Genomic DNA, 27,296 nt, shown 5'->3' with positions numbered 1-27,296 from the left:
TAATTTTGTTTTTCCAACCACATGGTCATAGTTAAATTATCCATATGATACTGTGTTAAACAAATTCAAGCACACCTATGTGATGGGATTCTTCACAGTAACTAGTAACAAGACATTTTTTAATAAACCAAATGTGCATAAGTGGAAAAGCAGATTCTAAAAACAGTATATACAGGATGACCCTGTTTCTGAAAAAATAAATGGAAAAGTACTTTAGAGTAATTATCTCTGACAAGTTGGAGATTAAGGGGATATCTTTATTTTCTCATTTTTATTCTCCTTTATTTTCTATAACAAACTACTTCTTTTATAATCAGAGGAGAAAAATGTGACTGAAAGTATATATCTAACCCTTCCCTAATTTGTCCACATCTTTAAAAAAATACCCACAATTGGATGTGATAGCCTCATAAGCAGCTGACAAGGACACAGTCAAGGAAAGATTGCTTCCTAACCTTTAGGGAAAAGGTGAATCCTGTTTCTTGAGATCTCCCCAGAGCATGCCCACCCCACCTTCAAAAGCCCTCTGTGCTGACTCCCGCTGTGGTTGTGCTCAGCTGTGACTCAGGTTATTTCTGTTCAAACCTCCCCATACTCTCTTACCGTTTGCTTTTCTGTAAGAAGACTCTCTGGTCCTTACCAACTGAACTGTGTCTTTTGTTTTGGGGACTAAACAGACCTATATCAAAATTGTTTGGAGTCTTTATTTTTTCCTCTATCAAATAAAAGTAGTATGTAATTTGATAAGCATAATAATAGTTCTAGTAGCTCTTCATCAAAGAGAAACATAAAGGAGAATAGACTCTCCATCTACTGTCCAGGGAACAGTATATGCTGTGGGTGGAATTGTGCCCCTACCTCGAATTCACATGTTGAAGTCCTAACCCCCAGGGCCCTAGAATGTGGCTGGATTTGGAGATAATGTCTTACAGAAGTGATTAAAATGAGGGGACCCTAATCCGATCTGACTGGTATCCCTATAAGAAGAGGAGATTAGGACACAGATTTGCACAGAAGAAAGACTATATGTAGACACAAGAAGGTCCCATCTGCAAGCCTAGGACAGAAGTGTCAGGAGAAACCAACCCTGCCGACACCTTGATCCTGGACTTCCAGCTTCCAGACAGGTGAGAAATAAATTTCTGTTTAAGTCACCTAGTCTGCCCAGGGCAACCCTGACAAAGTAACACAGTAGATTTCCAGCCTGAAACAAAACCTTTGCTTTCTGGAGCCTTCTCTGCCCAAGGTTGAGAGTTTCTCAGAGGTTCCCAGGGGATCTTGAGGATCAGATATCCAGGAACTTCCTAGAAAAAAATCAAAAGGGAAGAAAGGCATTATCCAGGCTTATTCAGTCAAGTTTTTCATTTTCAGTTATTCTGATACATTGTTTTCAAAATGGAAGTTAACATAGGCATGCATTATGACCTTACTGGGGAGTTACGCATCTGGGTTCAAGTGACAGCTTCACCATGTACTGATCGTGACCTTGGGTGCGCTTCCATGATAAGCCTCGACTTCCTCATCCCTCACTTTTCACTCCACGTTTGTTGAACATGGGCGAGGTCGTGCTTGGTGGGCACGAAGGATAAACAGAGGAAAGCCAGGCAGTTAGGGAACACTTGCAGAACTAAGGGAAGAATTCAGGGTTGGGGAGACCCTGAGTGTGGAGGTGTGACATTGTGGGAATTGACTGACTATGAAGAGCACTGAAGTAAACAACACAGGGTCCTGGAACATGGCACATGCTCAAAGCACGCTGATAAAATTTCTTACTGTGCCAATCATCCATTTATAAAGGGATAAACACACCACAGCATTTCCTACAATGAAATGTGGTGCATAAGCAAGTACGAAGGATTGTATTTATTAATATGAGAAGATCCCCAGGATATATTATGTGAAAAAAACCAAGCAACCGAACCAAGAATACAGTATGCTCCATTTGTGCACAAAGGGTGGGAAATTAAAAAGTAAGTTTCTATTTGTGCATACAGAAACGTAAAAAGATGAACTGGAAAGAAACAAAGTGTTTAACTACAGGGGTAGGACAGGGCAAGGGAAACAGAGGAAGAGGCAGACATGGGAGGAGGCTTTAACTGGTGTAAAAAGTTTAAACCATATGAAATTGTTACTGTTTTAAACTTTTTATCTATCTGTATAGCTAACATTCAACTGCATAAAACTGACCAAAGGCAAAATCAGGACATACTTCTCAAGGTCATTTCTACCTTATATGGACGTAGTTTGTCCTGAGCATGCATGTATTCCCTAGAACTGCCTTTAGGCCCATTTTTAAAAACTCAATCTAATCCCCAGCCCCCCTCTGCTCGCCCCTCTCCTTTCCTCTCAGGCCATTCTTCCTTCCCAGCCTTCCTAATCCCAGACTACAGAAGAAAGACAACTACTGGGTTATTCTTGGAGTCCCTGAAAAGCATAATAAGAGACAGAATTTGGGTAGATGGTACCTAACTAGAACCACTATAGGAAACAAAAATGTGTAACAAAAGGTGGTAACAGACCAGGAAAAGCCCCACCGCCACCTTGGCCCCTGCAGGCCCCACTCTCTATGTGGCTCCGTTTTTTTTCTTTTTTTATAGCAAAAGGTTTTACATATTACTGAATCAACAGACTAGTGCAGAGGCATAGAAACAAAAAAAATCATTTCCCCAGTAAAACCCACCCAACTACCCAAATAGTAGCTATACTTAGAGTGAGATGAGAGCATGTGACTTTGATACAGCATAAATGTACGTGCCATCTCGTATTATTCCTTATAGACCCAGTGTGGTTCTTCCCCAGGGCGTCCTCTTAGAGTTGTACTGGATGTCGTTACCAGTTTTCATTTGAATCCACTGAGGAATGGGACGATTCTGCTTTTGTTTCTTGGCCAGGAATCGCTTGATTCTGAAAGTCCAGGGAGAAGACATGGCGAGGGGCAGCACCAGCAGCACACGCTGTGATGCTGGGGAAACCGAGGGAGCTCCCTCTCTTTTCTCGCGCTCCGATTCCTGCACCACACAGCCCTGGAAGGCAGCGTGCAAAGGAGGGTGGGCCTGATGGGCCCAAAGGCTGGACAGAGCCGTAGAGAATCATGGAGGTCCACTTCATATTTGAAATGCTTCATAATGTTCCATTTAGCGTCCAGGCTATTGTTTGCCTAGGCCGTTCCCTCAAGTAAAAATGGAGAGATGTGTACAAGGTAAGGACTGGGATGTAGGGTGAGGACTCAGACTAGAACCTGGATGATTAGCTATCCAGTTAAACCATGTTGCTTTACTTTCTTCTCATGATAGTCCTTGGAAAAAACATATAAAATTCCTTTATGAGCATTTTTAAACCATTTTGCATAACTGCATCGCTAAAGAAGGCAACTGAAATGCATTGTTACATTTTAAAAGGACATTAATAAAAGTGATGGTATTTGTCACTATCCTGTACTAAGCGTGCCAGCTCCCGAGCATTTTACCTGGAATACTTTAGCTGGTTCCTATTTTCCAGAAATACTGCTGTTCTCAGACCATCAGAAGAGAGTCATGCCATAGAAGATGCATTGCAGTTACAGGACTCTGAGTGACTTCCTCCTCGGGATCACAGAACCTGTGCTGCGCTCGCTTAATGTACTTGCAATGTGCATCCTTGGTCAGCAGGTGGTGCCATGAGACCATCTGGTTTAGTTAGGGCCTGCCTAGTTCTCACAGCACCAATGCAAATCATTCATTGTGGCACCCTTAGGTTTTTGTGAGGGAAGAGTCTGTGTTGGTTGATAAAGATGGTGAGCCTTTTAAAGAACATATATTGACTATGATAACTAGGGGCCAAAGCAGCAAGAGAAGGCAAAACAATCCAACATGTAATACTTGGTCAAGAAATGTGTCCCCAGTGGTGGGCCAGAAGCTCTCCAGTCCTTGGCAAGGCCCTCACTGAGGTGCACAGGGTTATGTTTAAGAGGCCCGCGGGTTGGAGAGCAGCAGATATGAGATATGTGGCATGAGTACACGGCAGGAGCCATTCTGTCTGGAGGGGGGAGCTGGAGGCTTAGGGAAGGCACCTTGGTGCAGCCCACGGCTTTCTCTGCAGAGCGAGTGGGTGCCGGTGGTTGGGGGAAAGCAGCTCCGCGGGCCTGTGCTCCCACAGCACAAGATCAGATATTTCCTGTCGTGCATTCCTGCCATCCCAGAATCTACTTCCCTAGTTCCTTAGTTTGTCACAGTCTTTCCCTGAGGTCTCTGTCACCACGCTTCCCAGCAGCCCCTTCAGCTGTGAACGGCGGGATACTGTCCAGGAGGCAACAAGAGAGCCAGACACATTCAGAGTGATTCCAGGTCGTTGCCAGCAGGAGTGGAGGGGCTGGTTAATTAAAAAACAAGTTCATGTAGTTCAAAACCTCTCAACCAATAGCTGAGGAAAGAGGCACGTGACAAGTCATTGGTTAAAAAAAAAAAAAAGGGCCACAGTCCAGGATTTGGTCTCTGTCAAGCTGAGGCTTTATTTCTGCACCTATGATGCTGTCTAAATAAAGGATGTGAACTGGGGCTAGTTTGTTTCTTTTGTAATTATAAACTTCTGATTATAAACAGCTTTTTTCAGGTCTTTTAGGTTTTTAAGTAAAACTTGCTGGCACCTTTCATATCAAGACCATGGACATTATTTCTGGTTACTGCAAAGTATACAAAACTGTGCCACAAATAATCTGTTTAGCCTCCGGGAGCCTCAGCCAAAAAGAACACTCTGAAAAGAAACCTCAAGCTGAAAGAACTGAACCCTGACTCCAGCTTTCATCCTGATGTTTAGGTTCTTCCAGGTTCTTTCCATGGGACTTGCTATCACTATGACATAAGAGCAGGAAGCCTTGTATATACTTTTTTCCAACTTGCCTCTGTAAGGTAGCTTTAAAATGTAAACCCTTCAGAGGCAGGAGGTAGGCTATGTGGCTATTGGTTATTTAACGGTTTTGCTGCTGAGTCAGTAAGCAATGCCAGCAACAACAATCCAGAAGGCTGACCCATGCAGCGTCCAGAATAATATAAACCCTATCCATCCATGGCCCCCACTATGCTCGGCTCCATCAGATTTTGGCTCCATCATCTGCCGAGGAATGTCCTGGTGTCATCTGTGTGGTGAGTCTGGACAGTCTGGAATAGACTTGGAAGTCTGCAGGTCCTGCTCCCTTGGGACGAAAGCTTATGGTGATACTCGGCTGCAAAGAACTGATTAGTTCACGGTTGCCAAGTGATGGAGATTATGCCAGTAGGAACTCTGAGGGGTGAGACTGCAAGGAATGGCGACACTCGCATTTTTACATAAATTATCTTTTATTTCTGTAGTATACAAAAGGTATAAATATGATTTATGTAAAACCAATCATCTGCATACTCAAGCAGAAAAAGTACATGAAGCTGGGGTATATGTATGTCTTTGAGCCACAGCGAGCAGGAAGCAGGGCGGGCCAGGCCTCCCACCAGACTTCCCATCCCCAGGTGTTGTCACACAGCCCGGCTGCAGAGGAGTGGACAGCTTTCTGTTGTCAGACAGGGTGGAGCCGTCCATACATGAGGACAGGTCTGGACGGGTTCTGGGGCACTTCTAGGAACGAGGCACTTGATGGGCAGCTTGCCTGAGATGGAGCCCAGTCGTGTCAGAACAACACAGGTGGGACTTGCCAAGGGGAGGAGTGAAGTCTTCTCACCTCCTGGGTCTCTTTCCTTCACGTTGCTGTTTGATGTGCAGCAAGGGACTGGAAGCAGGGACACAGAGGACGTGCACGGAGGGGAAATGCAGAGGAAGGGCCACCGTGGACTCCTGGCTCCATGCGGCCAAATGGCTCAGCATACGAGGCTCGGGATAACAATGTGAACAGAGAACTCACTAAGTTCCTGGACTGTCAAGATTCAGCTGCACTCTGAGGCTGGTGAGCTGGTAACAAGCAGAGTCATATGACTTGTCGGGAGGTGCTAATTATCTCAAACACTTGGCAAAAATCTTACGATCTGTGAAGAAAAGCGACAGGGCATGATCTGTACCGGTGAATGAGGCTGTGGGGAGCTGATATTTATGTTCAGAAGAAAGGCCTGAAGCTCTGCCCAACAAGGTCTGCAGAGCCCAAAGTCAGCCGTCTGTCTTCCCCACAGCCTCTCCCACCACCTCTCCTGAAAACAACAACAGGCTTCGACGTATGTTCTCTCACCTCGTATGTGGTCTACAGGTGTGTGGGTCCCTCCCCATGGCTCCAAAGTAGTGTAACTGTGGGAGGCACTCGGGTTGAAAATGAAGGCAACTGTCAACTCCCAGTCTTAACTAGACTAAGTCACCTCCAGGGTTTATGTTTTCAGCCTACACTGAATTTAGACAATTATATAAATTCTCACATCACTGATCATTAATTTGGCCATAGCCTCTTCAGCGAAGCCAGCCAACCTGCTCCACGGGAAGGAAGGGAAGAGGGGCAGTGACAGTCAGGACCTTCCAAGCCCCCCGCGGAGACGAGCTGGTGCTAAGAGACAAACACCCCCCACCGCCCTCTGATAAAGACAACACAATTCTCAATTGGTTTCCTAGTGGGTACAGGCTCTTCTCTGAGGCTGGGTCAAGTGGCTGACACCACCTCCTCCCCTGGGCAGGCTGGGCAGGGCAGGAGAATTAGCCACCTGTGTGTACTCAAAATGCTCACTGGCTCTGAGTTTTCTCAGTTCTGATGGTAAATGATGCCCCAGAAATCATCATCAAAACAGGGTAAGGTATGTGGACGTAGCCCAGGACCTCTCTGGACCCACCCTGTAGGGCTGCTGCTTCTTAGAGACAGCGGCTTCCCTCTCATCCAGTCTCCTGACCATCGGCCCAGTTTGGAAGATGCCCAAGTCTAGTGATTATAGAGACGCAGCTGAAGCAAGGGTCGGCACACTACGGCCCCAGGCAGAGCTGGCCAGCTGCCTGTTTTTGTAAATAAAATCTCACCGGAACACAGCCATGTGCTTTCTTCCATGAATTGGCCACGACTGTCTTTGCACAACAGAGCAGTTGTGAGAGAGACTATCTGGCCATTTATAGGGAAAGTTCACAGACCTAAAGACTAAAGGCCATTTAAGGAACTGTCCCTCTCTGAAAAGGTCAAGAAAAGAGACCCAAGTCTTTAATCATTAGAACCTGATTCTAGCTGCATGGTTCCAGGCATAGGAAATCTGACCCAAGGCACTAAATCTGCAAGGCAAAAAACTCAGGAGTCACCGATGTGCTCTGGGCAAGAACCTCTCTGCCCTCTGAACAGTCTCTCACCCATGATAATCTGTGATTCCTGACCAGGTCTGTGAGCCCCAGAGAAGTGGGGTGTGTGTGTGTGTACACACACACATATGTATATATACATGCACATATACATATGTGTGCACGCATACACATGTGTAGATACACATATACAGACAGACCCTCAGGGATCACTCCCAAAGGGGCAGGCTGTTGCTCTTCATGTCCTGGGACAGGAGCAAGGGAAGCATCTCTGCCCTGCAAGCCCTGCAGTGAGGAGCCCCGGGGCTTGCTCGTCTCATTCACATGCCAGCTTGCTGTCAAAGCTAGAAAGCCCGATGGCAAAGGCCTGGAGTGCACACAGTGGGTAGTTGTAGTCCAGTGTGAACACATCATCTGCCACACGTCCGAACTGCATGACTATATAGTCAGCTAGAAACAGAAAGAAATTATGACATTAGATGATAATGTGACAGTCCAGGGGAGAAACCCTATTTAAGATACAGAAAAAAAGTCCTCAAAATAGGTCAATCACCAGTCTCTTTAAAATGGGAAACTTTGTGATGGACAGAAAGAGGCATGGATAGTAATATTGCCGACCATTAGCAGTGGTGCTATTATCATTCCTCTCAACCATGCAGAAGAGGAGCCTGGCCTGCACAGTGTGAGAGGGCAAGAAGAGAGAAAAGGCAGGAGCAGGCGGCTTGGGATGGTATGTGCTCCAGGGGCCACAGGTGCCAAGGAACCTTTACTGGGTGAGGGTCATTTGCATCTGCTTCCCAAACAGCCTAAGACTTCTCGGACTGGTCACAGGAAATCCCACATTGTTCTGCCCTCTCAGCACAGCGGTTTACAAGTTTTCCTGTAGGACTGTAGTTTTGTCTTTCCAAGGAAGTCATTTCTTTCTTAAATAATTCTCTCCTGAACATAACTTCCTGTCAATGACAGGAAATGCTCATTCCTCATCATGTACCAACATCTTTCCTCCCATTCCCATCCAACCCTTCCTGTGGCCTTACGGTCATTTTCGTGGACTATCTGAAAATTTTTCACAGATGCCTGGGTGACCCGGCCATGGAAGTTCAGGACATAGGACTGAGTGTCATCATTCCAGACGGGGGCCTTGTTGTGCAGTTCAATCAAGTTCTCCATGGTTTTGTTTTGCCACTTTGAAAGCAAGCTCTCATGGTCCTGTTTGGAGGGAAAGTTATTTCTTTGTGGTGAGGTCCATAAAAAGCCATTCATCCACAACTCTGTAGTGTAAAAGATAGAATAGGGGAATATTTCTCCATTTCAGAAAGGGTCACACAGAAACAAGGAAAGCCAAAGTTAAGCCAGGTTTTTAAATGCTTATAGATCATCTGGCGTTTCTCTTTGAAGACTAAGTGGCTTTGGATCAACAACTTTGGCACCTACTCTGGGCCTGCACCTACCCTGGGCTCCTGGAGTGGTCACTCTCCTCAAGGACGGTCTGAGCCATACTCTGGATTGGGGTTCTCTAAAGACTCAATCCATTTTTGGTTTTGACCTTGTCTGTACTGTACTCCTGTTGTTTAGCATCCTTTGCTAAGTAAGTATGTTCTTACTTACATTGCGTGGCTGAAATGGGATCCGTTGATGATTCATATTCATCCCTGGAATGATCACAGACATTTTCCTAGGACCTTTAAATCCAAGTACATTTGTTTCCTGGGAGACAGGAAAATAAGGCAGGAACTTGGAAACAGGAAGGAAAACAAGGCCACATTCTTCACACAAACCTTTCTTGGGCATGTAAAATGCTGACAATGTCAAAAGCACTAAAAGCTCTTTCATTACTTTACTTAAAAAGAAACAGAAAAATCAAGAATGGGAAAGTAACACTGTACCACTTTTTAAACCTAATTTGAACACCTGAATTCAAAACAGATTCTATTAGCTTGAAACTCTCTTCTTACTCTTCAGTTTTAAATGAATTTGAGACAACTGTGAGCAAACTGTCCAATTCTGTCATCAACAGTAAGTACTCCCAAGGAGGGCACAGTACTACACGATACACAAGACTACAGTTCAAATTAAGTAGGGCCTGGACCGGGAGGTAAAAACCTCAGGCTAGGCAGGGTATATGTGAATAAACACATTAAAGAGGTGGATATTTATGTGTGTGTGTGTGTGTGTGTATTTATTTACCTGTACATGTACATACACCTATATACATGAAATTTATGCATAATTAAAATTAATAGATTCTGAAGCTAGGTGAAAAAATGCTACACACTATAAAGTATTAAGTCAAATGGTTCTCAGTCATTTAGATAAACTCTCATGGGAATCAAATGATGAGATTAATTCTAACTTAAAAAAGTTGAGACTCTGGCATCAAAGTAACAACTGAGTTGGGGTAATTCCTTCCTACTTCTTTTACTCAACAGTTCTTTGCCTGCCATGCACCAGGCCCCACGTTAGTGTGTATAAAGTGGCAAATGGGGGTTTGACAGACTGGTGGAGAAGGTTCCTGTTGAACAAGCAGTAACATGCACAGCATGGGTTACAAGAGGGAGCGTGGGGTGCCATGGGGACATATGCACAGGAACATCAGATGCATCTAGTGATCAGGAAAGACTTCTTAGATGATATCAGTTGTTTAGGCCAAAGGCAAAGAGCAGGGAAAGCAAAAGCTCCCAGGTGAGGAGGGATGGCAGTACAGCACAGGAATGACAGGACAGCTGCTGTGGCGGGGACGTGGGGACAGGAGGGAGGAGTGCCACCAGGAGTCTGAAAGGAGAGGCTAACACGTGAGGGCTTCATTCTGTACACAGTGGGTGCTCATCACAAGACCTGAAGCAGGAGAGCAGAATGGACATGAAGATTTATCTGGCAGCAGTACAGGATGGATTGGATAGGAAAAGACTAAGAGCAAATTGATCAGTTTCTAATTTACTATAACCTCTGGCCAGTGGGTAAGAGGTAATGAAGGTCTGAGTTAATACAATGGCATTAGGAGAAGAGAAGAGCAGATAAGGCAAGAAAAGTTAAAAAGTAAAAAATAACTGAACTTCACAGTTCATAAGAAATTAAAACCTCAAAATAGAGAAAAGAATACCAGAAACAGAAAAGGGGAATCACAAAACCCAAAAACCAGCTTGGGAGGGAAGATTAGGAGTTCAGTGTTGGTTCAGCTTAAAAGTGGCAGCAGGACACCCAGGTTAGGAAAAGATCAAGAGCAGAGAGCACTGCGCGCAGAGCACTCACGTAGCAGACGGCCGCCAGCTCCTGCCGGGTGTAGGCCTTTTCTACCAGACCCTGGGCCTTGGCTGGGCTGACACCATGGTCGTAGACTGTAAACTTGGTCCCCATCAGGTTGGATCTAGAATCAAGAGAAAAAGTATAATGATCTATAGTTCTTAAACAAACTCAATCTAGGAGATGACTGTAGCCGAACAGAGCCTGCCAGTTCTCCAAATAAATATCTATCATCACTTTCTGAAAGATCTCATTACAACAAGGAAAGGATGAGTATCTGTGAGTTTCCTTTTTTTTTTGACATTACAGCTTCAGTACATGCTCATTGTAAAGAAGATATGGATTGTTCTGAAACCACAGGGTAAATGTATCAGAAAGAACAGGACAGTCATACAGGGCTGCACTCACCTGAGTTTGCCAATGTAACTCTCCCCTTCACGAGATAAATCTGTTGGATCAGTGGAGATAAGGTAGTTGGATGTTTTGCTTTTTTTCCGCTTTCTACCTGCAAGAAGAAATACCTGGAAAAAGGAAAAAAATATCAGTCAAAAATGAAGTCAAGAAAACCACCATAGTTTGTTCTGCCTATTCATTTAGCAAATGTTTAGTAGTGTCTATGATGTACCAAGCAATAAATCTTTGGGTCTTTTTTTTTTTAACAGGCTTAATTCACTTTAATTTTTCTTGTATGAAAACTGTGTGATGGCCAGTCGGAGCCTGGGTCTTCTGCACAGACACTGTCGAGTGGGTCTTAACAAGGTTTTCCATGAATTCCTGATGTGAGACTTGGTGAACATGGTCTCTTTCCAGAGGTCAGCAATGAAAGAGCTGCAGATCCTGGAGATGGCATCAAAAGTAGCCTTGGTGTGGTTGCCTAGGGTGGCAGTGCAGCCCCAGGCCCAGGTGCAGCGGTCAGTGATGTGGGCCATCAGTAGCAGCCACTTGGAGATGGCCAAGGGGATGCCAGTGGCCCTGGGGCAGGATGAGGCCCATGGTGCCACGGCTGGTCACCCAGCAAGGGATGATGTGGGGCTTGCCAGTCTGGTTCCCAGTAGCCTCACTGCACTGGAACCACAGAGATCTTGCCCAGGATGATGGCCCTGCAGATGACAGTGGCTACCTCCCTGGAGCATTTAATACCAGACCAACATACCAGTTGTAATCCCTAATGGTGACAGATGCCTTGAACCTGGTCCACTGGCCAGTGTGGGTCTGCTTGTGCAGAGGCATTAACTTCAAAACCTTGTCCTTGAGGGAACCCCTCCCCACCCAGAAAATGATCAATGATCTCAGATTCCTTGATTGGCAGGCAGAACAGATTCATCTCTTCCTTGAGGGACCTGCTCTTCATGTACTTGACCAGGCATCCAGTTTGGAGGGGGCCTCTGCTCCTAGTGCTCCACCCCAACGCCGGCAGCCCTTCAGCCTTGACCCCCACCCCGCCCACTGCTGCTGAAGCCTCGGGTGAGGACTTGTGGCCCCCCACCCCAGGGCCCTCCAGCAGCAACAGGTCCAACGGCATGTGCTGTCTTCTCAGAGAAGACCAATCTTTGTGTCTTCATCCCTTTTTCTAACTCTAATAATGCTTCTCAGAATTCACTATCAGGGTTTCTCTACTCTACAACTTTTCTAAATTCACTTGTTTTGATTCTCCATATACAGTAGCCACACTTATCTTTGGGGGAACATTCCAAGACCCTCAGTTGATGCCTGAAACTGTGAATAGACACAAACCCTACATATACTGTTTTTCCCTATACATATATCTACCTATGATAAAATTTAAATTATAAGTTAGGCACCGTAGGAGACTAACAATAACTAATAATAAAATAGAATAATCATAACAATCTACTATCATAAAAGATATGTGAATGTGGTCCCTCTCCTTCTCTCTCCCAAAATATCTTACTGTACTATACTCACCCTCCTTGTTTTGATGACATAAGATGATAAAATGTCTACGGGATGTGATGAAGTGAGGTGAATGACGTAGGTACCATGCATGACATGCGTCGGGCTACTGTTGCCCTTCTGATGGTAGGTCAGGGAGACTACTATATACACAACTTCATCCTAAAACCTCCAGTGACTTTTTTTTAAAAAGCCATCCAATCCCATGAGGAAGAGTCTTTCCAACTTTAGGAGAGATGGAATCCTGAATACCCACCTTTCCCATTCTTTACTGCACCTGCTTTCCTAACACTTCTTTGTGTGTTCTGTTGTTTTAAACCCCTGTGACTTCAGTGACATGAATACTGTCATATTTATGCATCCTTCCTAAACCCTTCTAGGCTTGAACAGTAACAGGGAAGGAGAAGTGTGGCAGGAGCTAAGGAGGGGGCTTTGAGATCAAACAAATACGGGTTTCAATCTGGCTCTGCCGCTCATTAGTGTTAACTGGGGCAGGTAGTCATTCTCCGTAAAGCAGGGAGAAGAAATTTTATCTTACAAGGTTGTTATAAGGATTATAGGTGATAAGATATAAAAAGCACTTAGCACACAATGGGTATGTTGTAAACAATAAATAGTGGTTATAGCAATGATACCTGCTATCATCACCTCATTTCTAGCCTCTTAAAATCATCCACTTAGACCTGGTAGCAATACAAATACATTGTTCATTAGCAAGTATTAAATTACCTCAAACTTATGTATAAAGTAAATTAGATTTCCAAGGTGACAAACAAGACATTTCACTTATGTGTTTAGATTTCCAATTCCTCCTATTCCCTAAAACATGCTCCCTCTTCCATATGCCATGTTCTACCACAACATAAATAGAACCAAAGTATACAGTAAATGGAAAGAAGTGAAAACAATTACATTCAAATATTCTCTTCCATTTTCTTACATTCTGGATAAAACCCTTTTTCTTTGGGGTGGGGGTAGGTTTTGCCATTATACTTTGAGCTCTTTGAAGATAGGGAGAATCCCTGGGAATTAATAAGCACAATCGGCTTCCAGCTGACTTGGTCTAAAACCAGCACTATTCCCCTGTAAGACCGGTCAGCAAGCTATTCACACAACATGCTTCCCTGCATCTCAAGATGTGTCTTAAAGATAAATTCTCATACCTTCCGATTTTCATCCTTTTCCAAGTGCATGTAATAAGTGGGGAACAGACCCCGATCCATTCCTTTCTTATCCCTGGTAATGCGACACCTGACTGTGATACCGCGAGGGGCAGGACTATATGCAAAGTCCTCTAAATTCTCCACTTCTCCCAGCTGGTTATCAGCTTGTTGGGCTGCAGTACCAAAGGCTCCTGGGTCCTGAAAGAACAGCCACATATGAGCAAGAAGGCTGGGTCAGAAAAACTCATGTTCTCGTCAAGAAACACTTAATGGACAAAGTGACTTACTGATTTACCCCTATGTCTTCAGTCTTCTGACAAAATAAGAGGAAACTCTGAGAAGTTAAATAAGTATATGAATACTGGGAGTGGTGAAGGAGTTAAGTACAAAAATGGGATATAGCATCACCATAGCTGGCTTAAGACAAAGAATTAGAGAGGCTGTGAACTTGAAGTCTAAATGTGAGCTTAAATCTTTCAAAGGAGCCTCCATTCAGAAATGGTATTTAAATACTGAAGACTGTTTGGGAAATATATAAGCCCCAAAGAAAGACATTCCAGAATTACATACTGTGGTGGACTTCTGGCTGGATGCAGAATTGGGTCTCTCTGCCTCCGAATGTAGTGAACGAGATCTTAATTGTTTTCCTTCTTCTTCCTCCCCATCAGTTTCCTCCTCATCAAAGTTCAAACTACCTGAGATACCTAAGAGAAAATGGACAACTGTCAAAAATACTCAATGCTGGCTTAAAAAAGAAATCTTTGAACCAAGGGTAATATAAATTTTCTTGCTTATAACATTCCAAGCTATCCTCACCTAAAACCTGGCTATTTTATCCAAATTTTGACAATTCTTTCTTTGTATTCTCATTTGGCTCCCTCCCTGGTTTTCCCTTTCCACTGTTGCCATCGTTTATTTAGCTCTTTAAGACATTATGTCTATGGGAGAAAATACTTACAAATCATATGTCTGATGGGGAATTAATATCCAGAATATATAAAGAGCTCTTACAACTCAACAACAAAACAAACAACCCAATTCAAAAACTGGTGAAGAACTTGAATAGACATTTCTCCAGAAGAAGATACATAAATAGACCATGAGCACATGAAAAGATGCCTAACATCACTAGACATTAGGGAAATGCAAATCCAAATCACAATGAGATCCACCTCATAAGCATCAGGATTTCTATGATTAAAAAACAGAAAATGTTGGTGAAACTGTAATCCTCACACATTGCTGATGGCAATGTAAAATTGTGCAGCCTCGGTGGAATACAGTATGGTAGCTCCTAAAAAATTAAATACACAATTACCTTATGACCCAGCAATTCCATTTCTGGGTACACACCCAAAAGAACTGAAAGTAGAGACTCAAACACATACTTGTACACAATGATCAGAGCAGCATTAATCCCAATATCCAAAAGGTGGAAACAACCCAAATATCCAACAACTGATGAAGAGAGAAGTTGTGGTACATACACACAATGGAGTATCATTTAACTTTAAAAAGGAATGGAGTTCTGATACATGCCACAACATGGATGAATCTTGAAGACATTATGCTAAGTGAAAAAAGCCAGGCAGAAAAGGACAAATACTGTATGATTCCACTTACATGAAAAGCTAGAATAGTCAAATTCATAGAGACATAAAGTAGAATAGTGGTTACCAGGGGCCAGGGGGAGAGGAGAAAAGGAAGTTACTGTTTAATGGGAGTTAGAGTTTTATTTTGAAAAGATGAAAAAGTTCTGGAGACGGATGGTGGTGATGGTTGTGTAACAATGTGAACATTCTTAATGCCACTAAACTGTACATGTAAAAATGGTTAAAATAGTAACTTTTATGTATGTTTTACCACAAGACAAAAAAATCAATCCATTGTTCTCTCTCAGTTACTTTTCTGTATTCCTGAATTTTGTTCATCTGTAGTCTAGTTAACTAATTTGAGTTGGGAATGTTTGAAATACTACCACCTTGGATTTATGATGTACCTTTTACAGAAAATAAAAAACTGTTTAATTAAAAACTATTTTTTCATTTTATCCTCTCATTTATATGAGTTTTGAGGAGGATACTTGTAATCTTATTTTTTGTTTCACTGCCTACTTGTTTATGGAACATATCTGAAGAGGGAACACAGACATAAAATAAAGTTTGTGTTATAAAAGAAGTATGGTACCCAAATTTACACGTGAGAGTATGGGGCTCAAGGAGAATTATTTGTCCAAAAGGAAGATGCAGAGCTAAGACCAAAACTAAATTCCCTTTTTTCTTTAGTCTTTAGGGGTGAAGTTATCCCTCATATAAAAGTTGAAGTGCCCCCAAATCATGAATTTACCACTATACTTAACAACAATCAGTGTGGCTTTTGCCTCCAAACCATTTCCTGTCCACATTCAATCTCAGAGCAGAGACAACTGTGATCTATTTTTACACAGTTTGCAAATAAACTGGTACTAACTTTTCTCAAGGACATTCAAGGACAAGACAAAGGCCAGTGAAGAAATTAATCTCAAGTAAAAACCTATGTCCACAGAAAACTTAGATATGAATGTTCATAGCAATATTACTCTTATGGGCCAGAAATGGAAACAACCCACATGTCCATCAAGTGATGAAAACACAAACAAAATGTGGCATATCCACACAATGGAATGACATGCAACAATAAATGGAATGAAGGACACATGCTACAACGTGCATGTACTAAGTTAAAGAGGGCATTCATAAAGGACAAAGTGCTATTTATACGGAACACCCAGAGCAGGGAAATCCACAGCAATGGAAGATAAAAGACTGGCAATTACCTAGAACTGGAGGGGTCAGCGGGCAACAGGAAGTGATTCCTAACAGTCATGAGGTTTCCTTTTGGGGTTGTGAAAATGTTCTAAAATTGATTGTGATGATGGCTGCAGACCTCTGTGAATATACTAAAAATCTATTAATTGTTCCATTTAAGTGAGTGAATTATATGGTATGTGAATTACATCTCAATAAGCTATTATTTAAAAAATTATTTGGTTTGGGAAGGACATTTTTTCTTTTGTTTTCTAAAATGTTAACTTTTTTTGGTAGCAAAAAGGCATAAAACTCTTGGGATCCCACCATCACATGGATATCTTCCCTTAGAACTGTGTTTTCAAGTGCTATTTTTATACCAACAACTCAGTTTATGTGAATATATGTCTTAAGATGGAGATCAAAGATTTCTCCCAAACTTGTAAGACAAGCACTTTGGACCTACTTTAAGGACATAATCTGCGAAAATGACTTCTTAGGTCCCAATCAATAGACTACTTGGTGGGTTTTATGGGCAAGATGCAACTTGCTGAGATGTGAACAGGCATCAATCCATGTGGCCATGAAAGGCCGATCCTGCCAGCCAGCAGACTGCTTCATGGGGCAAAGGGACAGCTTGGTATTTACATACAGGGTAAGGAACCAGACGAAGAAGCAAAACTCTAGGTCTGCCACTCTTCAGCTGGATGAACCGGGGTAACCGAATGCTCTCTGTGCTCTGACTCCTCCTTGGCTCTCACTATCCTCTATTGTCGTAGGAGTGGTAGTAAAGCGACAGTACCGTGATCACACTGAAATACACAGGGAAACTGTGGCAAAGGAAGTTAAGTTGTTTTCCCCTTTCCCAGATGTGGCAGAGTTGAGATTCAAAACCAAGCAAGTGGCCCCAGGCCCACTCAAATCCATCTTCCCACTCCCCCTTCGCCAACCTGCACTCTGTCACCTGCCCCCATTTGCATCAACACATCCTGCTTTTTATACCTGATGCCTTTGCACATGTTATTTCTTCTGCCCAAGTTTGCCACCTGACTAGCAGTGTGATCTTAGCCTCTCTGGGAACTAATTTTCTTATATGTGAAATGGAGAGACTAATACCTATAAAACCCTCTATGTCCTGTCACAATTATTAAATTGAGGTAATGTATATTGAATGCCGACATATAAGACTTTCCAAACGTCGGTCTCAAGCTGCCTCCCCAGATGACAGCAGGGCACACGATGACCTGCAGCCTTCACGGCTTAGCTCGGTCAGCCACCTCCTCTCGAGTCTTCCTCATCCCTTCCCATCACCCTGGCAGTATAATTCTCTTCTTCCTCGTTTCTCACTTTTGAATACGTCAGATGATAACTCTAGGGCAGGCCATCAGCAGCCACCTCCCAGTGAATTTTCCTGCTTCCTAAACTACCCCCAGAGTAATTTCTCTACAGCCCAAACCTGATGACCTCACTCCTCTGCTTCAAATCCCTGATAGGCTCCTGTTTCCCTCAGACACAGTCCACATTCCTAATATGGCCTAGAATGTCCTACATACTAAGAGCCCGCTTACCTCTCCAGGCCTATCTCTCTGAGTTCCATCTCACCACCCCAACTCAGAGCTCCAGCCATCCTGAACTCCTAGCTCTTCCCATGTTCTGAATTCCGCGTCCAGCTCTAGCTTAGACGTCACTGTCTTTGGGAAGGTACCCAAACCTTCAGCTCTGGCTTAGGCACCCCTCTCTGTGCTCTTGTAGCTATTTCCATGCCTGAAGCCTCACTTAGAAAAGACTCCCCATGAGGGCAGGAGCCTTGTTTGCTGCTGGACCCTAAGTGCCCACAATGCCTGATAGGCAGTACTGAGCATACACAATCACATCTTGTAAATAGAGGAATGGATGAATTTGTCAGAATGTACCTCCAGTCTACCGTTCTGTGGTAGAGTCTCCTGGTTCATATATACCAGGACCTTGCAATGCCCACCTACTTCGAAGTAGGCACCCAATAAATATTTATTCATCATTGAGCTTCAAGTCTTCTCATCTGAAAAGGGGACATTTGATTTCTTCTCACTATAAAATTAATTTTCCTAAGAAAGAAAGAAGACCACAAGGGACTTCTGAAATATAGACTGTTTATGGAAGGATAACTCCAAATGGCAGAAAGTGGGATCTGTTGGAAAAAGTATTAGCTTAGACATATTTTGATCCAATTTTCCATTCAGCTGGCTATTTTTCTTTTCCCTCATCGCTGAATCAATATAACTGTGAAATGGAGGCAGAGTAGGGGTGTTAAGTGGCAACTCTGTCAAAGGAAGAGGGTGGGAACTAAAAATAACATGTCAAAAGGAAAGACATGGTCATATATAGCAGCTAATGCTCATGCTTTAGACTTGACTTAGTTATCTTGCTTTTCTCAGGCAACAGGATAAATACTATTACTGTTGACAATGACCAATTCTCAGGTGTCAGAGAGGCCCTTCCTGTCACTCTGTAAATCCATAAGCCCCATTACAAGCAATGTGAATCATCTAGACTGCTAACCAATAATGAAAGGAAGGAAGGGCAAGATCATAAATTACTAAGATGACTGCTGGCCTTAAAATCGTTCCCTGCTCGCACCATGTTTCTGGAGAATCTCCTGAAGATCTGGCTTGGAGGCAGTATCCAAAGTGCTTTCCCCACCAGCACTGCCCTCAGTACTCTCTTCTGCAGCAGAAGGGCCTACTGAGAGGACGTGAAGTTTTGTTTCCAAATCTTGAGCATCTGGCCTCAGGAAGGCAGCTGGACCATCAATGCCTAAAGAGAAAAGAGGAAGTGTTATCTACTGTTCAGCTGGGTGGTTTTGATGTATGTCATCAGAATTAAGAACCACCAAACTACTTCATTTTTCCTTCCTTAACATCCATGAGGACATTTCTTAAGAGTAATTCAGGACAGGTGTTCATTTTATTCACATGCTCTGTTACTGAAGTAAAATGTACATGATGTTGTGCTTTAAAAACTTAAGAATGAGACCATAAAAACAAAGTTAGGTTCTCCAAAGTTCAGACCTGTCCAAACCAAAAGCTCAGAGGGCTTGATTTAGAGTCTCTTAATCGTACTCTTCCTTCTCCCCATCACCATCTCAGGTGACCCTTTGGGTCCTACCTACTGAAACAATGGATGCTCTCGACCTACTCCTGGCTTCATGGTTAACTCTGCCGTGATGTCATGATCAAGAGTGTAAGCACCTCCAACCCGCCATTCTGGACTAATATCATTCGGCATCAAAACAACAGTTCTAGGATAGACATGAACTTTAAGATCAGACCACTGCTTTCATTCTAACTCAAAGACCCAGATTGTGATTATAAAAATTCACAAAAGTACTTAGTAATAAGTTACTATTGTCTATATAAGTATAAGTTACTATAGTAATTGTTACTATTGTCCCTTTCACCCATCTGAGAATCCTCCTGCCTTCTCCTAGGTTTGTGAAAACTGTACCTGCACAGGAGGAAATGTTGCCTAAACACACACCATGTAGGATGACATCGCTGTGCGGGGCATGAGGTTCCACCAAAGGAGTTTGCTCCTCACTACCTCTTGGCTTTGATCGACGTAGCCTGGCTTCCGGATTTGGCTGTACCATGAGTGGCTCCAGGCGCTTTTTTCTCTGCTTCTTCTCTAGCAGTGCTCGCTAGGAAAAAAAATGTGGTATTACAGCCGCTTTTCACTCATCTTGTAGATTAATTTTTGCCACTTAAATGGGAACATTGAAGCACAGGGGCAAGGAGTCATTCATTTCATTTAATAAATATTTACTTAACACCTGTAAAGATCTATGTAAAGCGATACAAATGCATTTCTAGCCAAGCTGATGCCATGATCCAAGTCTATTTAAAATATATATAGTAATTATCAAAATGTTATCAAAGTATAATCACCAGTTTAAAGAATGTAAAAGTTTATGAATAGGGGAAAAGGCGAAAGAACAGTAAAGGTGGCAGAAAATGGATGATTATTTTCCTCTTCCTAGTTTTCTACATTTTCTAAATTTTCTTTTGTAATTGGAAGGAAAAAAAACTTATCTAAACCTCAAATTACTTTCATGTTTTAATCAGCTAAAGAGGAGTAAGTTTTGCTTTCTTGCTCATTTTTATATAATTAGAAATCAGACAAATTAGGGCCAAGGGTAAGAGAGGAAAATAGCAGTTGCAACATTCCAAAGAGGAAGCAATCAACTCTATGGGTAAAAGCAAAATAAAGAATGTGGTAGCAAGAAAGTCAGGAAAAGCATGAGACACTACGAGAAAAAAATCCAAGATAAATAGGAAGGTACTAGCACATATACTATTTTTAAGCTTTGGCAAATAAGAAAGCTTATAATACACAGAAAGTACTATGGGGTCTGGGATTATCTCAGAATAGGAAAGTGCCAAGCCCCAAGCTAAAAAATTAAGCCATGATTTAAAAGCAAAAATATTATCACCTACTTTATTGTTTCTTAGGCAAAAAGCATCTACTTTTTCTCATTGATCCTGACATTACCATTAAGAAGGAGGGTTACCCCAAGAGTTGAGACTATTAGTAGGAAAGGAAGTGTGTTTTTCCTCAACTGGGCTGATGGAAGCTTACAGATAAATTCAGAACACACAAAAGAAATAGAACTATTCTTTTTTACCCAACCTTGTGTATTAGGGGAAAGACTGGGAGCTAAGACAATGTGCCGAAATAGACCATACCGTCAAAAATGAATAAGGAGCTTAGAGCAAGTTGGGAAGGAAAAATTGGGGTCTGGGGATTATTTTAAGATTCATAAATTAATATGAATAGACGAACCTTAGTGTACCAGGAACACTAAATACATGAGGGGCTATGATAAGGTGATCCCCATACAATTTGTTGATAAGGTTGTTCTAGCAACTTGGAAGTCTTGTATAATGCATGCGGAGTAACCTGCCCAAAGAGATGATAAACACAAAGTATAAAGACATGAGAAACTGCCACATCTTACCAATGTAGCCACAGCTGTTTAGTCTTAAATAGCTCATAACTGTGAAACAATTGATGAAACAGAAACAAAAGCTATAGCTAATCCATCTTTTAACATATGCAAAGAAAAATGTTCTATCGAAAAGGAATGTACTACTTGTGGTCTGGAAAAAGGGAGCCAAAGAGCAAGAATTTGTCAGAGTTTATGTAGCCTGTCCAAGAAGGAGAAATACTGAATCTGGTAGACAAGAGTATCCTATTTACTGGGAGAGATGACTCTTACTCTCCTGAGGAGAGGAAACTAGATGTGGCTTTTTATGGCCTTGATGAAATATCCCTTGGGACTATTTCATTTCCTCTGATTCTTTGCTTACCAATCAGCCTTCTAACTTTCAGTTCAACTTCTTACGCATCATATTCCCAGGAATAGGGAACCATGAACAGTAGAGATGAATGCACACTGGGGGAGTTAGAGTTCTCATTGTAAATTAACACATTTGTGTCTGATCTCATAACTGACCGTTTTAAGTTTGACTAGTGTGAGTTTGTGCCAAAAGACCTGGCTACCTCTGGGTTCACTGACACAACCAAGTGCTTAGACCTGTAAGGGACGGCCTACGCTCTTGGTCACAGTATCCTACCAAGTGAAGCCTTTCTCTGTCAACTTTAATACCTGCCAAATTCATTTAGATCAATGACTTAAGAAAAACAGTAACTGTAGATTCAAACTGTGAACTTCAGGACCACAACTCCTACTTCACAGCATCGAATACCTACTACTGTCCAATCCTATATTTAAGAAAAAAATCATAAAATACCTACATGTGGACAAATTGACTTCTTGGTGAAAACTGTTACCTGACTTAGCATTCTAATCATTGTTTGGATGGGGAAGAAGAGAAGCACTAATTAAATTTCAATGTAACAAAGTCAATTCATACTTCATTTATATTTTACCCTCTCTGAAAAGCTAAGAATGCTTGAAATGAAGCTGCATAAACAGGAAGAGTCAGGAAGAGAGCCAAAGGTGGCTGTTTTGATGCCCTAAACACAAATTAAAACTTATTGCCTTCAGGACTATTGTCACATAAAGCAAATCTTTCATTTTCCAAATTCCCTTGGAAACTGAACAATAACTCAAAGAATCCATCTTCTCCAGAATCTGGTGGTATGTCCTACTATCATTACTTGGGGGCAAAATATCTAATGGTGGAGTCAAAATAAGTAAGAAAATAAAGGAAATTAGATGGGGGGAAATTTCTATCAAAGGGCTTTATCCAGTAAAATAATAAAGTTCAGGCAAGCCTCAAGTTAATGACAGCTTGGCTTCACTGATTCTCAATTTTCCAAGGACTCTTTAGAGATCATGGGCTGGTTACATCATGACAACCTTGGAACAGACTGGTTGACCACACGATATGACCAGCAAGATCAGAATATAGTTGCCTGAGGTCTATCAGTTTGACTAAAAATAACTAACCTTCCTGGCACACAAAGTAAGATCATAGGAAGATAAAAGTTTTAAATGAGACTTCTTAAAATACCAATTCAATGCACTGACGAAGGGTATGTACAAATGGACAGGCAACCTGACCCAAAGGGCTCATGCTGTATTTTATTGTCCACCAGATGGCATAAATGTTCTCTACCTAATGGGCACTCAAGTCTGAGTGACACCACTGGCAGAATCTAAAAATCTTTACATTCTGTAGCCAGCTGAGGTATCCACATATACCCTGAAAATGTGAGTACCCTAGTGAAACTTGTAAAAATAAAAGCAATATATACTCAATGGGGAAGAATTTTCAATAAATGGTGCTAGAACAACTGGATATCCACATGGAAAAGAATGAAGATGAACCCCCATCTCATACCATATATAAAAATAACTCAAAACAGATCACAGAAAGTGTAAAACCCTTAGAAGAAAACATAGGAGTAAGTTGTCGTAACCTTGGGTAGGCAACGGTTTCTTAGATGTGACACCAAAAGTGTAAGTGACAAAAGAAAAAATTACAACTTTTATGGTGAAAATGATACCATCAAGAAAGTAAAAAGACAAATCATAAAACCGGAGAAAATATTTACAAATAATATTCCTGATAAGGAACTTGGATCTAGACTCTATAAAGGGCTCTTACATCTCAACAACAAAAAGACAATAAACCCATTTAAAAATGTACAAAAGGCATTTTTTCAAAGGTGACATCCAAATAACAACTAAGTACACAAAAAAATGCTCAACATCCCTTGTCATTAGGGAAATGTAAATCAAAACTACAATGAGATACCACCTCATACCCACTAAAGCAGCTACAATGAGACAGACAGTAAGTGTTGGCAAGGATGTGGAAAAACTGGAAGCCTCATTTACTGCAATGTAAAATGGTTCAGTAACTCAGGAAAGCAAACTGGCAGTTCCTTAAAATGTTAAACATTGAGTCACCACATGATCCAGCAATTCCACTCCTATTACCCAAGGTATATTAGGTATACTGCCCCAGAGACATGAAAACCTGCCTGCACAAAAACTTGTACACAAATGTTCAGAGCAGCATTATTTGTAATAGCCCAAAAGTGGCAACAACCTAAATGTCCATCAACTGATGAATCAATAAACAAAATGTGGTATATCCACAAATAGGAAGGCTATTCAACAATAAAAAGAATGAAGAACTGATACATGTTATAATTTGGATGAACCTTTTGCTAAGTCAAAAAAGCCAGACACAAAAGACTACATATAATTCCATATATCATATTAGATCTAAAAATCATTTATACACTTTAACTGGGTGTATATTTATAGTATGTGAATTATATCTCAATAAAACTCCTCAAATATCTATATAGGACAAAAATAGCCATGTGTAAGTTATCTAAAAAGCTAGGATTTTTAAACATTAAATTGTAAGATTATACTATCAGGAAAACAGGACAGCTATGAAAGAAACTCATCTAATCAATGACACTGAAAACTGGATTGATGAAATAATGAGTTAAGAGAAGGGAATGGTCTGTGTGGAATACAGTAAGGTAGAAACAAAGAGCAAGATTTACCTTGTGTCTCTAGCACTATTCAAGGAGGGACTGTCCTGGTCAGATACTCATGTATCTCATTCCATTGGCAGGTATATCCGTTGTAGAGGTGAATTAATTATACCATCATACGATGATATTTATCGTAAAATCATTTTACAAATCCAGCTTGCTCTGATTTCACATTTACCAGGCTGCTTTCTGATTGCCAACTTCCCACAGACTTCTCTAATAGGAATGTAATACCCAGCTAATTATGGTATACAGTTCACTAGCAATTAATAAATTAATCCCCTGATTTAGATTAATCACTTATTACATTGGTTAGTATGAATCAATCCTCATGAGACTGATCAACTTTGTTTTGGTTACTCTTAGCAAACTATTTCATATCCAGCAAAACTCAGGACCAGTGACTCTCAACCATTAAGGACATTCCCACAGCAGAATTCCTAAAAGGTTAATCTACTCCATGTCTCAGGAGCGGGTGGGGAGAGTGAGGTCCCCCAGCCTTTCCAACCCCCATTGACAACCACTGCCACAGCAGGCCACTGTCACCGATGGTAGTGCACCGCAGCCCTCTGGCAGGCTGGCATGCCCTGGACTGTCAGCCTCCCACCAAGCCACTGCCAGCCTATGAGGCCAGACCCAGCAGTAACCTTGCTGTCCTCTCTATACCTCCACCTCAGCCCTCTCTCACTTCGACATGCCAAGATCCTTTCTAGCATTCTATTATTTTACTCTGGCTGACCTCATTTTACAGATTAAATAACTGGGGCCCAATAGCATCCATGGATCTTACCAAAAATCACATTTAATGGCGGCTAGAAAGGAACCAGTGTTCTGATTCTCAGCCCAATGTCTACATTCATTCTGTGGTGCTGCTAGTTGTTACCGTTTGAATGCTCAGCTTGCATCACAGAACTTCCCTCCCATCCTGCTGAGTAGCCTCCTCCTGTGCACCCAGCACTTCAAGGCTCTAACACTATTCTAATGCGCTATTTAACACCAACAGCTATACATCAGGTCCAAAGAGATCTTTGAATTTTAAAAAAGTCTATAATATTTTATGTCTTTATACTAATTGACTATCTCTGGAAGGATACATCAGAAGTCAGTGACAGCCACTGGTAAGGAACTAAGCCAAGTAGAGGGGGAAAGACTTTTCATCTTTTTCACCTTTTTGGTATTATTTGAATTCTTACAATATGCTTTATTACCTAAAAAAAACAATTCTTTTCAATTGTACTATAAAAAGGCTTACAAAATCCTGAATACCACATACATACCACATGTAGGATTTTCACTGAAAAGAATAAAAATTATAAAAATTTTGGGCCATCTTTTTAAAAAAACAAAATATATTTACATACAAAATTCAAAAACTTATGTCTTACATTATTACTTGGTAAATGACCTCAGATTTTGAATGTTAGCAGGGGATGAACCACTTAGCCTTATAAAAATAAATCTAAGACCTAAAATTTTGTGAGTTTTACCCCTAAATATAGTTTGTTATACAACAGAATGCAGAAAATAAAGGGCTCATCCCAATTATTCCAGTCTTTAGAGAGGGAGGGTAATACATATAATATCAGAGTTTTCCCTGTGACCCCAGGAAGATTAATTTCTGACCTAGTTTTTTTTTTTTTTCAGCATTAGAAAGAATTGCTTATTTCAACCCCTTCCAGACAACTTTCTAGATAGAAGGAGAACCCCAGCTGGGTCTCTGCTTGGAGGCAGCACGCCCTGTGGGGGAAGATGCTGGCAGCCACTAGTAACTGCCGAGTTTGCTGCCCTTGTGCTCTTCTATGCAAAGCTAAATTTGCTTACAATGTCCCCCACGTCTTTAAAGGAAGCAGGCTGCAGGGAGGCTGCAGGCAGTACTTTAACCTCAACAGTGGTTCAAAGAAGCCTACTATGTAAACCGCTACAGCCAGGCTCCTGCAAGGCAGGTCACCCATGCTGGGGTCCCCAGCCTTTGGCAATGGCACGCCCTGGGGATCCCTAAGCCCAGAAGTGGATTTCACTGGCCAATCTCCATCTGAACGCATGTCGAGATGCAGGTGACCGGCCGGTGGCGTGGGCCTGGCCGTCCCAGTGTGGGGGTCAGGCAGTCCAGGTCCTCGCGTGGGGGAAGGCAGGTGAGGTCAGCGTGCACTGTCACCTGGGCACAGGGAGAGCCTGTGGGCTGCTGGGGCCCAGGGTACTGGGCCCATGGTCCTTGTCCAAGCGGCCCTCTGGTGGCCTCAGGAGGGGTGGGGAAGCTTGGCTGCCACACGCCCTCCCACCCCACTGCTCCAGACTTGCTGCACGGTGGCCTGCTCCTCCCTCTTCACCTCTCCACTAGGCAGCAGGTGGGGACAGGGGGCATGGCCATCATCAGGGCGATGGCGCTGCTGACTGTGGAGGCAATCACTGCCACCTTGTCCCCGAAGGTGCATACGTGGCACAGGCTTGCCCATAGTGGATCCCTGAGAACCACAGGGCGACACTCCCCTCCAGGCACTGGGGACGCTGGGCTCCATCTGGTGAACTGATGGGCAGTGGATGCGATGGCAGTTCCCACTAAGTGCCATCCCCTGAAGGGCTTGGAAGGTGCCCTAAAGGGCTGCAGCCCTGCTGTCCCCGCAGCACCGGCCCCGCCCCACATAGAGGGTTGTCCTACACACCCTCCATGCTCCATAGAGACCTCTCTCCTAGTCTTCAAAGACTCCATCTTTAAAGCAGTTTATTATGCTCTAAGTCCCAATATTAATTCCAACAGGAATATAAAGAAGACAAAACTTTAGAGGTATTTTTAGTCACCTGTGGAGACTAGACACGTTGTTAATGATCCCACACAGGTAGGCTAGAGCTACAGGATTTCCTGAATGAGAAAACATTCATGTGAAAAAGCAAGTATGAAAGCCACACATGTTGGGTAAGGTTCTAAGCTGACTAACCATGATGGCCATAGCAAATA

At 42.4% G+C, this 27,296-nt stretch overlaps 3 protein-coding genes and 1 pseudogene across 7 annotated transcripts in view; all 4 read right to left on the bottom strand.

Annotated features, from left to right (window-relative positions):
• Positions 1-1,445, bottom strand: part of TEAD4 (TEA domain transcription factor 4) — a 75,554-nt gene extending 74,109 nt beyond the window's left edge. The window contains exon 1 of the mRNA XM_057491274.1: positions 1,431-1,445. Coding sequence (XP_057347257.1) covers positions 1,431-1,445 — 15 coding nt within the window. The remainder of the gene's footprint in view (positions 1-1,430) is intronic.
• Positions 1,446-2,603: 1,158 nt separating this feature from the next.
• On the bottom strand, positions 2,604-3,466 carry LOC118923945 (60S ribosomal protein L39-like). The gene has a single exon (XM_057491346.1). It carries the CDS (start codon positions 2,925-2,927, stop codon positions 2,772-2,774), a length of 156 nt encoding a protein of 51 aa, XP_057347329.1. The 5' UTR covers positions 2,928-3,466; the 3' UTR covers positions 2,604-2,771.
• Positions 3,467-5,293: 1,827 nt separating this feature from the next.
• Positions 5,294-27,296, bottom strand: part of TULP3 (TUB like protein 3) — a 90,466-nt gene continuing 68,463 nt past the window's right edge. Inside the window, exons 3-12 of one of the 5 annotated variants that reach the window (XR_008993577.1) lie at positions 19,805-19,997; positions 18,938-19,114; positions 14,106-14,239; positions 13,536-13,733; positions 10,867-10,979; positions 10,468-10,582; positions 8,827-8,925; positions 8,256-8,427; positions 6,185-7,668; positions 5,294-5,987 (exon numbers count right to left, since the gene is read on the bottom strand). Coding sequence is in view for 4 of the 5 variants with exons in the window: in XM_036908163.2 (XP_036764058.2) it covers positions 7,535-7,668; positions 8,256-8,427; positions 8,827-8,925; positions 10,468-10,582; positions 10,867-10,979; positions 13,536-13,733; positions 14,106-14,239; positions 18,938-19,114; positions 19,805-19,997 (1,335 nt within the window). In the remaining variant the exon portion in view is untranslated. Of the gene's footprint in view, positions 7,669-8,255; positions 8,428-8,826; positions 8,926-10,467; positions 10,583-10,866; positions 10,980-13,535; positions 13,734-14,105; positions 14,240-18,937; positions 19,115-19,804; positions 19,998-27,296 lie in introns of all 5 variants that reach the window. The other 4 variants (XM_036908163.2, XM_036908176.2, XM_036908168.2 and 1 more) reach the window with 4 other exon arrangements.
• On the bottom strand, positions 10,989-13,521 carry LOC118923936 (40S ribosomal protein S2-like; annotated as a pseudogene).

The sequence above is a fragment of the Manis pentadactyla genome, chromosome 14 (assembly GCF_030020395.1).
Source record: "Manis pentadactyla isolate mManPen7 chromosome 14, mManPen7.hap1, whole genome shotgun sequence".
In the NCBI taxonomy this organism is placed as follows: domain Eukaryota; kingdom Metazoa; phylum Chordata; class Mammalia; order Pholidota; family Manidae; genus Manis; species Manis pentadactyla.
This window is presented reverse-complemented; position numbering and strand designations above follow the sequence as displayed.